Raw genomic sequence first — 11,770 nt, 5'->3', positions numbered from 1 at the left:
TAACTGAAAAAAGTGGTTGTTTTCCCAAACCTAAACCAAAAACTACTATAAAGGCCTATGAAAAGATGAGAAAATATGGCTTAAAGAATAACAAATAAATATATAAATAAATAAAACTCCAGATACAAAAATAAAAGATAACAGAGACAGAAAATTAAATAAAATGAGAAAAATAATACGTGAAAAGAATGAGGATACCAAACATGGGAAATCATTAAAAACAAGAGAACAGGCTAGGCGCAGTGGCTCAAGCCTGTAATCCCAGCACTTTGGGAGGCCGAGACAGGTGGATCACGAGGTCAGGAGATCGAGACCATCCTGGCTAACCCGGTGAAACCCCGTCTCTACTAAAAAATACAAAAAACTAGCCTGGCGTGGTGGCGGGCGCCTGTAGTCCCAGCTACTCGGGAGGCTGAGGCAGGAGAATGGCGTGAACCCGGGAGGCGGAGCTTGCAGTGAGCTGAGATCGCACCACTGCACTCCAGCCTGGGCGACCAAGCAAGACTCCGTCTCAAAAAAAAAAAAAAAAAAAAAAAAAAGACAATTGTCGTTCACAACTCAAAGGATTTCAACTTTGGTTTTCCCACAGAATTCTCCCACTTGCAGAGTTTCCCAAACGCTATGTAATAGTGTGGCTTTGCAGAGTATAGTGGCTCAAGCCTGTAATCCCAACATTTTGGAAGACCAGCCAGAAGGATCATCCCTAAGTCCAGGAGTTTAAGGCTGCTGTGAGCTATGATTGCCACTGCACTCTAGCATAGACGACAAAGTGAGACCCTGTCTCAAAAAACAAAAATTATGGGGCCTCCACTCTGCCCACCCGAATTCTCACCTGTTTTCACACCTTTGATGTACTCCCTGCCATTTGGATTGTTTGCTACTTTCACATCACTCTGCAGAGTCCAGGGATCTCTCTTTTGCTCCAAAATGGAGATAACACTCAGGTCAGGAAGACAGATTCCTATTTATAAAAAGAAAGAATAAATGTGTGCTGTGGCATCTCCGAAGTCCAAGCCCTATATTTAGGTAAGAGAGAGCCTATTACAAATTAATCAAGAATATTTCACAAATTCATCCACTGACTGCCACCTTCTGAATGCTGAAGGAACATTGTAACATGTAGACATCAAGCCCCCTTTCAAGAACTACTGAATCAAAAGCACAGGGGTATAAAACAGGGAACTGAATAATTATTAAGTCTGTCATAAGGTTTCATGCTTACTTCAGCAGTGGTGCCACCAATGACGAATCATGAAGGAAGCAGAATATCTGAAGAAAGGGGACTTTTTTTTTTTTTTTTTTGAGACAGAGTCTCACTCTGTCGCCCAGGCTTGAGTGCAGTGGCATGATCTCAGCTCACTGCAGCCCCTGCCTCCCAGGTTCAAGCAATTCTTCTGCTTCAGCCTCCCGAGTGGCTGGGACTACAGGCATGTACCACCATGCCTGACTAATCTTTGTATTTTTAGTAGGGATGGGGTTTCACCATGTTGATCAGGCTGGTGTAAGGGGACATTTCAAGTCCAGAAAGGATAATGCTTTTCATTTCTCAGTCAACAGGTTTCAATCTCAGTCAAGCAATGCAGGGGCTCCCAAGAGACAGACAAGAGAAAATGCAAAAAGATATACCAGAGCAGATCCAGGCTTCTGGAGGAACATTATCCTCACCTAGGGAGATCAGGTTCCTGTAGTTCTCTAACATCACATCCCTGTATAAAGCTTTCTGCCCAGGGTTCAGGCATTTCCACTCCTCCTGAGAGAATTCTATGGCCACATCCCTGAATAACAATTGTCCCTAAAAGGAAATCCACATTTCAAAAACAGGATATGGAGAGAGTACTTATCTTCAAAGAGAATGAGAAGATAGTTGGAAGGATTGACTGCATTGAAGTGAGCATTGTGACAAATCCACATTAACATATTCTTGAGTTAGTTATGTGTCTGTGATTGTGTTTTATTACACTTTTCCATAAGAAGTGGTGACGTTCTGGCCGGGCGCGGTGGCTCACGCCTGTAATCCCAGCACTTTGGGAGGCCGAGGCGGGCGGATCACGAGGTCAGGAGATCGAGACCATCCTGGCTAACACGGTGAAACCGCGTCTCTACTAAAAATGCAAAAAATTAGCCGGGCGAGGCAGCGGGCGCCTGTAGTCCCAGCTACTCGGGAGGCTGAGGCAGGAGAATGGCGTGAACCCGGGAGGCGGAGCTTGCAGTGAGCCGAGATCGCGCCATTGCACTCCAGCCTGGGCGACTAAGCGAGACTCTGTCTCAAAAAAAAAAAAAAAAAAGTGGTGACGTTCTTTAAATCAGAGTACATGTTTCATTTTGTGGATAATACAAGTAATACAAACAAAAAATTAAACCAGGGTTATCTCTACAGAAATGTTAGGTATTATTGCCGGGCGCGGTGGCTCACGCCTGTAATCTCAGCACTTTGGGAGACAGAGGCGGGTGGATCATGAGGTCAGGAGATCAAGACCATCCTGGCCACACGGTGCAACCCCATCTCTACTAAATACAAAAAATTAGGCAGGCGTGGTGGGGGGCGCCTATAGTCTCAGCTACTCAGGAGGCTGAGGCAGGAGAATGGCGTGAATCCAGGAGATGGAGCTCGCAGTGAGCCGAGATTGCACCACTGTACTCCAGCTTCCGCAACAGAGCGAGACTCCATCTCAAAAAAAAAAAAAAAAAAAAAGAAAAAGAAAAGAAAAAGAAATGTGAGGTATTATTTTTGACACATCTAGTGATATTTAGTATCTACCTGAGATACAAGTGTGTCTTCAGAGATGACAATGTCTACAGTGCTCTTTCTCTTTTTGAGATAGGATCTTACTCTGTTTCCCAGACTGGAATGCAAGGGTGTGATATCGACTCACTGAAACCCCTGCCTCCCAGGCTCAAGTAATCCTCTAACCTCAGCCTCCCGAGTAGCTGGGATTACAGGCTCACACCACTATGCCCAGCTAATTTTTGTATGTTTTGTAGAGACAGAGTCTCATCAGGTTGTCCAAGCTGGTCTCAAACCCCTAAGCTCAAGCAATCCTCCCACCTCAGCCTACAAAAATGCTGGGATTACAGGCATGAGCTACCACATCCGACCTATAGTGGTTTTTAAAAATGGTCAAAATCTGGGCCGTGGGTGGTGACTCACGCCTGTAATCCCAGCACTTTGGGAGGCCGAAGCAGGTGGATCAGGAGCTCAGGAGTTCAAGACCAGCCTGGTCAACATGGTGAAACCCCATCTCTACTAAAAATACAAAAAATTAGCTGGGCATGGAGTTGTGCACCTCTAATCCCAGCTACTCAGGAGGCTGAGGCAGGAGAATGGCTTGAACGTGGGAGGCAGAGGTTGCAGTGAGCCGAGACTGTGCCATTGCACTCCAGCCTGGGTGACAGGGTGAGACCCTGTCTCAAAAAAAATAAAATACAATAAAATTTTAAAATGGCCAAAATCTGAAAACTGTGATGCTAACAGTAGCAATGGCTGAATAGAACACTTCCCATGTGATAGGCACTATTCTAAATGATTGACATGAACTAACTGGTATAGCAACAAAAGCCAATGAAAGAATGATCTGTTCCTATCTTACTGAAGAGACAACTCTTTCACATGCACGCTAGCTTGCCCCAGGTGTGAGGGCTGAAACAGCAGAGTAAGCACCAGATCCCAGGTCTCTGAGCATGAGAATCAAACCTAAAGAACCAAACAGTTAAGTAACAGATCAGCATCAAAAGTCAATTGACAATTACCTAATTCACTAAATTCAAAACAACTTCAAGGATTAAAAACATGGAATTGCCTAAAAGTTCATCATATGTGCATATATATAATAGATATCCCCATAATACATTACTATAAGATTCTTTTAGCCATTGCCTCATTAACATAATGTAGAAAAATTTGGATATCCTGATGGATATTTCAACTGATAAAAATATATATAATATAAAATTATGACATGCTATTTATAAAACACTACAGGCTTGCTCATCTGTGCACTCATGCAAACATATCACATGTACACACTTATATATACTAACACTCATATACATTAGTACACATATACATTTATATGGCTGAGATCACAAAACCACACTCCAGCCTGGGCAACAGAGTGAGACTCTGTCTCAAAAAAAAAAAAAAAAAAAAGGAATTCCACATGCAGCTTCTCTAATCCTAGTCCACAGAACACTCTCAGTGCATCCACATGTGGCCCCTGAACAATCCCTGCTGCCCAACAGTACTGACACCACAGGGCCCTCATCCCATCTCCTTCCATGTCTGGATGTGAGCCCCTTGCAGGTCCATGCCCAGTGGGACCTCTTCCCAAGTTCATGTCACTGGGTAATAGGCAACTGGAATCTTAAGTGGAAGTGAAAGGAACTGGAAGAAGCCATGGGTAAGTGCAATGAAATGAGTCAGGCAGGATCCTTCAGAGTCAGAGATTGGCAACTCCAATGCCTGGCATTTCAGGAAGAAACAGAGACAGAAGAATCCACTGAGAATATTACCTTACATGAGTGAGGGCCATTCCTGACTTCTTTTCTTTCCTCTTCTGAGTTGCTTCCTTGCATAATATGTCTCTTTGAAAGTGAATCCTAATATCAAAAATAATGCTGTTTAGGGCTTAGAATCAACACACCTACTTCCTGTGCCATAGCCTCACGTGTGGGGAAAAGAAAGAGATCAGCCTGTGACTGTGTCTATATAGAAAGAAGTAGACATAAGAGACTCCATTTTGTTCTGTATTTGAGATGCTGTTAATCTGTGACCCTACCCCCAACCTTGTCCTTGCAAGAGACATGCGCTGTGGTGACTCAAGGTTTAATGGATTTTGGGCTGTGCAGGATGTGTCTTTGTTAAACAAGTGCCTGAAGGCAGCTTGCTGGTTAAAAGTCATCACCATTCTCTTAATTTCAACTACCCAGGGACACGTACGCGGCCAAAGGTCCAGGGACCTCTGCCTAGGAAAGCTAGGTATTGTCCAAGGTTTCTCCCCATGGATAGGCCGAAACAATGCTGCTGAAAGGTTTATGGAGATGTTTGCATATGCATCTCAAGGCACAGCATTTTCCTTTAAACTTATTCATGTCACAGAGATTTTTGTTCAAATGTCTTACTGCTGATTTCCTCCCTACAATGATCCTATTGTCCAGCCGCTCCCTTATTTTTAAGATGGTAAAGATAATTATCAATAAATACTAAGGGAACTCAGAGACTGGTGCCGGCGTGGGTCCTCTGTAAGCTGAGCCCCGGTCCCCTGGGCCCACTTTTTCTTTCTCTATACTTTGTCTCTGAGTCTCATTTCTTTTCTCAAGTCTCTGGTTCCACCTAACGAGAAACACCCACAGGTGTGGAGGGGCAGGCCACCCCTTCATCTGGTGCCCAACATGGGAGCTTTTCTCTAAGGTGAAGGTATGCTGGAGCGTGGTCATTGAGGACAAGTCGACGAGAGACTCCCGAGTACGTCTACAGTCAGCCTTGCAGTAAGCTTGTGCGCTCAGAAGAACCTAGGGTAACAATGGGGCAAACTAAAAGTAAATATGCCTCTTATCGCAGCTTTATTAAAATTCTCTTAAAAAGAGGGGGAGTTGGCTGGGCGCGGTGGCTCAAGCCTGTAATCCCAGCACTTTGGGAGGCCGAGATGGGCGGATCACGAGGTCAGGAGATCGAGACCATCCTGGCTAACACGGTGAAACCCCGTCTCTACTAAGAAATACAAAAAAAAAAATAGCTGGGCGAGGTGGCAGCGCCTGTAGTCCCAGCTACTCGGGAGGCTGAGGCCGGAGAATGGCGTGAACCCAGGAGGCAGAGCTTGCAGTGAGCTGAGATCCGGCCACTGCACTCCAGCCTGGGCTACAGAGCGAGACTCCGTGTCTCAAAAAAAAAAAAAAAAAAACAAAAGAGGGGGAGTTAAAGTCTCTACCAAAAATCTAATTACGCTATTTCAAACAATAGAGCAGTTTTGTCCATGGTTTCTGGAACAGGGAACTTTAGATCTAAAAGACTGGGAAAAAATTGGCAAAGAATTAAAACAAGCAAGTAGGGAAGGTAAAATCATCCCACTTACAGTGTGGAATGATTGGGTCATTATTAAAGTAGCTTTAGAACCGTTGCAAACAGAAGATAGCGTTCCAGTTTCTGATGTCCCTAAAAGCTGTGCAGTAGATTGTGAAAAAGAGGCAGGGATAGAATCCCGGAAAGGAAAGGAAAGTTCACACTGTAAATGTGTATCAGAGCCGGTAATGGCTCGGTCAATGCAAAATGTTTATGATAATCAATTACAGGAGGTAGTATATCCTGAGACGTTAAAATTAGAAGAAAAAGGTCCAGAATTAGCAGAGCCATCACAGTCTAAACCACGATGGCCAACTCCTCTTACAGCAGCTCAGATGCCTGTAACTTTACAACCTCAAATGCAGGTTAAACAAGTATAAACTGCAAAAGAAGATCAAATAGAAAAAGACAGAGTCTCTGTCATGGCAATGCCAATCCATATACAGTGTCCACAATATCAGCCGGTAGAAAATAAGACCCAGCCGCCAGTAGCCTATCAATACTGGCCGCCAGCCGAACTGCAGTATCGGCAGCCCCCAGAAAATCCGTATGGACAGCCAGGAACATTTCCAGTGCCACAGGGCAGGGCGCCATATCCTCAGCCGCACACCATGAGACTTTTTTTTTTTTTTTTTTTTTTGAGACGGAGTCTTGCTCTGTCACCCAGGCTGGAGTGCAGTGGCCGGATCTCAGCTCACTGCAGCCTCCGCCTCCCGGGTTCACGCCATTCTCCTGCCTCAGCCTCCCGAGTAGCTGGGACTACAGGCGCCCGCCACCTCGCCCGGCTAGTTTTTTGTATTTTTTAGTAGAGACGGGGTTTCACCGTGTTAGCCAGGATGGTCTCGATCTCCTGACCTTGTGATCCGCCCGCCTCGGCCTCCCAAAGTGCTGGGATTACAGGCTTGAGCCACCGCGCCCGGCCCCCACCATGAGACTTAATCCTACAGCACCGCCTAGTACACAGGGTAGTGCGTTACATAAAATTATTGATGAGGCAAGAAAACAAGGAGATATTGAGGCATGGCAATTCCCGGTAATATTAGAAGCAAGACCACCTGGAGAAGAGGCCCAAGAGGGAGAGCCTCCTGTAACTGAAGCCAGGTATCAGACCTTTTCTATAAAAATGCTAAAAGAAATGAAAGAGGGAGTAAAACAGTATGGACCCAACTCTCCTTACATGAGAACATTATTAGATTCCATTGCTCATGGACATAGACTCGTTCCTTATGATTGGGAGATTCTGACAAAATCTTCACTCTCACCCTCTCAATTTTTACAATTTAAGACTTGGTGGATTGATGGGGCACAAGTACAGGTCCGAAGAAATAGGACTGCCAATCCTCCAATTAACATAGATGCAGATCAACTATTAGGAATAGGTCAAAATTGGAGCACTGTTGACCAACAAGTAATAATGCCAAATGAGGCCATTTAAGGCCCTGGGAGAAAATCCAAGACCCAGGAACTGCCTGCCCCTCCTTTAATACAATAAGACAAGGCTCTAAAGAGCCCTACCCTGATTTTGTAGCAAGACTTCAAGATGCTGCTCAAAAGTCAATTACGGATGAGAATGCCCATAAGGTCATAGTGGAGTTGATGGCCTATGAAAACGCCAATCCTGAGTGTCAGTCAGCCATTAAGCCATTAAAAGGAAGGGTTCCCACAGGATCAGATGTAATCTCAGAGTATGTTAAAGCCTGCGATGGAACTGGAGGAGCTATGCATAAAGCTATGCTTATGGCTCAAGCAATCACAGGAGTTGCTTCAGGAGGACAAGTTAGAGCATTTGGGGGAAAATGTTATAATTGTGGTCAAATTGGTCATCTAAAAAAGAATTGTCTAGTCTCAAATAAACAAAATGTAACTACTCAAGCTACTACCACAACAGATAAAGAGCCACCTGGCCTATGTCCAAGATGTAAAAAGGGAAAACATTGGGGTCATCAATGTCATTCTAAATTTGATAAAAATGGGCAACCACTGTCAGGAAACGAGAGGAGGGGCCGGCCTCAGGTCCTGCAACAAACTGGGGCATTCCAAATTCAGCCCTTTGTTCCTCAGGGTTTTCAGGAACAACAACCCCCACTGTCACAAGTGTCTCAGGGAATAAGCCAGTTATCACAATACAGCAATTATCCCCCGCCACAAGCGGCAATGCAGCGGTAGATTTATGCACCATCCAAGCAGTCTCTCTGCTTCCAGGGGAGCCTCCTCGAAAAATCCCCACAGGGGTATACGGCCCATTGCCTGAGGGGACTGTAGGACTAATCTTAGGAAGATCAAGTTTAAATCTAAAGGGAGTTCAAATTCATACTGATGTGGTTGATTCAGACTGTAAAGGCGAAATTCAATTGGTTATTAGTTCCTCAATTCCTTGGAGTGCCAGTCCAGGAGACAGGATCGCTCAATTATTACTCCTACCATATATTAAAGTTGGAAACAGTAAGATAAGAAGAACAGGAGGGTTTGGAAGCACTGATCCGGCAGGAAAGGCTGCATATTGGGCAAGTCAGGTCTCTGAGAGCAGACCTGTGTGTAAGGCCATTATTCAAGGAAAACAGTTTGAAGGGTTGGTAGACACTGGAGCAGATACCTCTGTCATTGCTTTAAATCAGTGGCCAAAAAATTGGCCTAAACAAAAGAGTGTTACAAGACTTGTCGGTGTAGGCACAGCTTCAGGAGTGTATGAAAGTACAATGATTTTACATTGTTTAGGACCAGATAATCAAGAAAGTACTGTTCAGCCAATGATTACTTCAATTCCTGTTAATCTATGGGGTCGAGATTTATTACAACAATGGGGTGTGGAAATCATTATGCCCGCTCCATTTAACAGCCCCACAAGTCAAAAAATCATGACTAAGATGGGATATATACCAGGAAAGGGATTAGGAAAAAATGAAAATGGCATTAAAGTCCCAATTGAGACTGGAAAAACTCAAGAAAGAAAAGGAATAGGGTATCCTTTTTAGGGGCGGCCACTGTAGAGCCTCCTAAACCCATTCCATTACTAGGAAAACAGAAAAACCCGTATGGGTAAATCAGTGGCCGCTACCGAAGCAAAAACTGGAGGTTTTACATTTATTAACAAAGGAACAATTAGAAAAGGGACACATTGAGCCTTCATTCTTGCCCTGGAATTCTCCTGTATTTGTAATTCAGAAAAAAAAATCAGGCAAATGGCGTATGTTAATGGACTTAAGAGCCGTAAATGCTGTAATTCAACCCATGGGGCCTCTTCAACCCGGATTGCCCTCTCCGGCCATGATCCCAAAAGACTGGCCTTTAATTATAATTGATCTAAAGGATTGCTTTTTTGCCATTCCTCTGGCAGAGCAAGATTGTGAAAAATTTGCCTTTACTATACCAGCCATAAATAATAAAGAACCAGCCACCAGGTTTCAGTGGAAAGTATTACCTCAGGGATTGCTTAATAGTCCAACTATTTGTCAAACTTTCGTAGGTCAAGTCCTTCAACCAGTTAGAGACAAGTTTTCAGACTGTTATATCATTCACTATGTTGATGATATTTTGTGCGCTGCAAAAACAAGAGACAAATTAATTGACTGTAACACATTTCTGCACGCAGAGGTTGCCAGTGCAGGACTAACAATAGCATCTGATACGATCCAAACCTCTGCTCCTTTTCATTATTTAGGGATGCAGATAGAAAAATAGAAAAATTAAGCCACAAAAAATAGAAATAAGAAAAGACCCATTAAAAACATTGAATGACTTTCAAAAATTGTTAGGCGATATTAATTGGATTCGGCCAACTCTAGGCATTCCTACTTATGCCATGTCAAATTTGTTCTCTATCCTAAGAGGAGATCCAGACTTAAATAGTAAAAGAACATTAACCCCAGAGGCAACAAAAGAAATTAAATTAGTGGAAGAAAAAATTCAGTCAGCGCAAATAAGTAGAATAGATCCCTTAGCCCCCCTCCGACTTTTGATTTTTGCTACTACACATTCTTCAACAGGCATCATTATTCAAAATACTGATCTTGTGGAGTGGTCATTCGTTCCTCACAGTACAATTAAGACTTTTACATTGTACTTGGATCAAAGAGCTACATTAATTGGTCAGGCAAGATTACGAATAATAAAATTGTGTGGAAATGACCCAGACAAAATAGTTGTTCCTTTAAACAGGGAACAGGTTAGACAAGCCTTTATCGATTCTGGTGCATGGCAGACTGATCTTGCTGATTTTGTGGGAATTATTGATAACTATTACCCAAAAACAAAAATCTTCCAGTTTTTAAAACTGACTACTTGGATTTTACCTAAAATTACCAGACATGAACCTTTAGAAAATGCTCTGATAGTATTTACTGACAGTTCCAGCAATGGAAAAGCAGCTTACACAGCGCCAAAAGAGCGAGTAATCAAAACTCAATCTCAATCAGCTCAAAGGGCAGAGTTGGTTGCAGTCATTACAGTGTTACAAGATTTTAATCAACCTGTTAATATTATATCAGATTCTGCATATGTAGTACAGGCTACAAGGGATGTTGAGACAGCTCTAATTAAATATAGCATGGATGATCAGTTAAACCAGCTGTTCAATTTATTACAACAAACTGTAAGAAAAAGGAATTTCCCATTTTATATTACTCATATTCGAGCACACACTAATTTACCAGGACCTTTAACTAAAGCAAATGAACAAGGTGACTTACTGGTATCCTCTGCATTCATAAAAGCCTGAGAACTTCATGCTTTGACTCATGTAAATGCAGCAGGGTTAAAAAACAAATTTGATGTCACATGGGAACAGGCAAAAGATATTGTACAACACTGCACCCAGTGTGAAGTACTACACCTGCCCACTCAAGAGGCAGGAGTTAGTCCCAGAGGTCTGCGTCCTAATGCATTGTGGCAAATGGATGTTACCCATGTACCTTCATTTGGAAAATTATCATATGTTCATGTAACAGTTGATACTTATTCACATTTCATATGGGCAACCTGCCAGACAGGAGAAAGTACTTCCCATGTTAAAAAACATTTATTATCTTGTTTTGCTGTAATGGGAGTTCCAGAAAAAATTAAAACTGACAATGGACCAGGTTATTATAGTAAAGCTTTCCAAAAATTCTTAAATCAGTGGAATATTACACATACAACAGGAATTCCTTATAATTCCCAAGGACAGGCCATAGTTGAAAGAACTAATAGAACACTCAAAACTCAGTTAGTTAAACAAAAAGGGGGAGACAGTAAAGAGTGTACCACTCCTCAGATGCAGCTTAATCTAGCACTCTATACTTTAATTTTTTTAAACATTTATAGAAATCAGACTACTACTTCTGCAGAACAACATCTTACTGGTAAAAAGAACAGCCCACATGAAGGAAAACTGATTGGTGGAAAGACAACAAAAATAAGACATGGAAAATAGGGAAGGTGATAACCTGGGGAAGAGGTTTTGCTTGTGTTTCACCAGGAGAAAATCAGCTTCCTGTTTGGATACCCACTAGACATTTGAAGTTCTACAATGAACCCATCAGAGATGCAAAGAAAAGCGCCTCCACGGAGACCGAAACACTGCAATCGAGCACCATTGACTCGCAAGATGAACCAAGTGGTGATATCAGAAGAACGGATGAAGTCGCCATGCACCAAGAAGGCGGCGCTGCCAACCTAGGCACAGTTAAAGAAGCTGACACCGTTAGCTGGAAAAAGCCTAGCTAGCACAAAGGTGACACA

The 11,770-nt window shown here is 43.0% G+C and overlaps 1 protein-coding gene across 6 annotated transcripts in view; it reads right to left on the bottom strand.

Annotated features, from left to right (window-relative positions):
• Positions 1 to 11,770, bottom strand: part of LOC102143881 (uncharacterized) — a 107,275-nt gene that overhangs the window by 90,323 nt on the left and 5,182 nt on the right. For 2 of the 6 annotated variants that reach the window (XR_012427928.1, XM_065535844.2), the window contains exons 2-5: positions 9,474 to 9,593; positions 4,510 to 4,596; positions 1,627 to 1,792; positions 833 to 961 (exon numbers count right to left, since the gene is read on the bottom strand). The exons of 1 other annotated variant lie outside the window; for it this stretch is intronic. Coding sequence is in view for 4 of the 5 variants with exons in the window: in XM_065535844.2 (XP_065391916.1) it covers positions 833 to 961; positions 1,627 to 1,792; positions 4,510 to 4,572 (358 nt within the window). In the remaining variant the exon portion in view is untranslated. The remainder of the gene's footprint in view (positions 1 to 832; positions 962 to 1,626; positions 1,793 to 4,509; positions 4,597 to 9,473; positions 9,594 to 11,770) is intronic. 3 more of the 6 variants (XM_074024479.1, XM_074024478.1, XM_074024480.1) reach the window with 3 other exon arrangements.

Source organism: Macaca fascicularis, chromosome 19 (genome assembly GCF_037993035.2).
Source record: "Macaca fascicularis isolate 582-1 chromosome 19, T2T-MFA8v1.1".
In the NCBI taxonomy this organism is placed as follows: Eukaryota; Metazoa; Chordata; class Mammalia; order Primates; family Cercopithecidae; genus Macaca; species Macaca fascicularis.
Note: the sequence above shows the minus strand (reverse complement) of the source record. Positions and strands in the feature narration are given on the sequence as shown.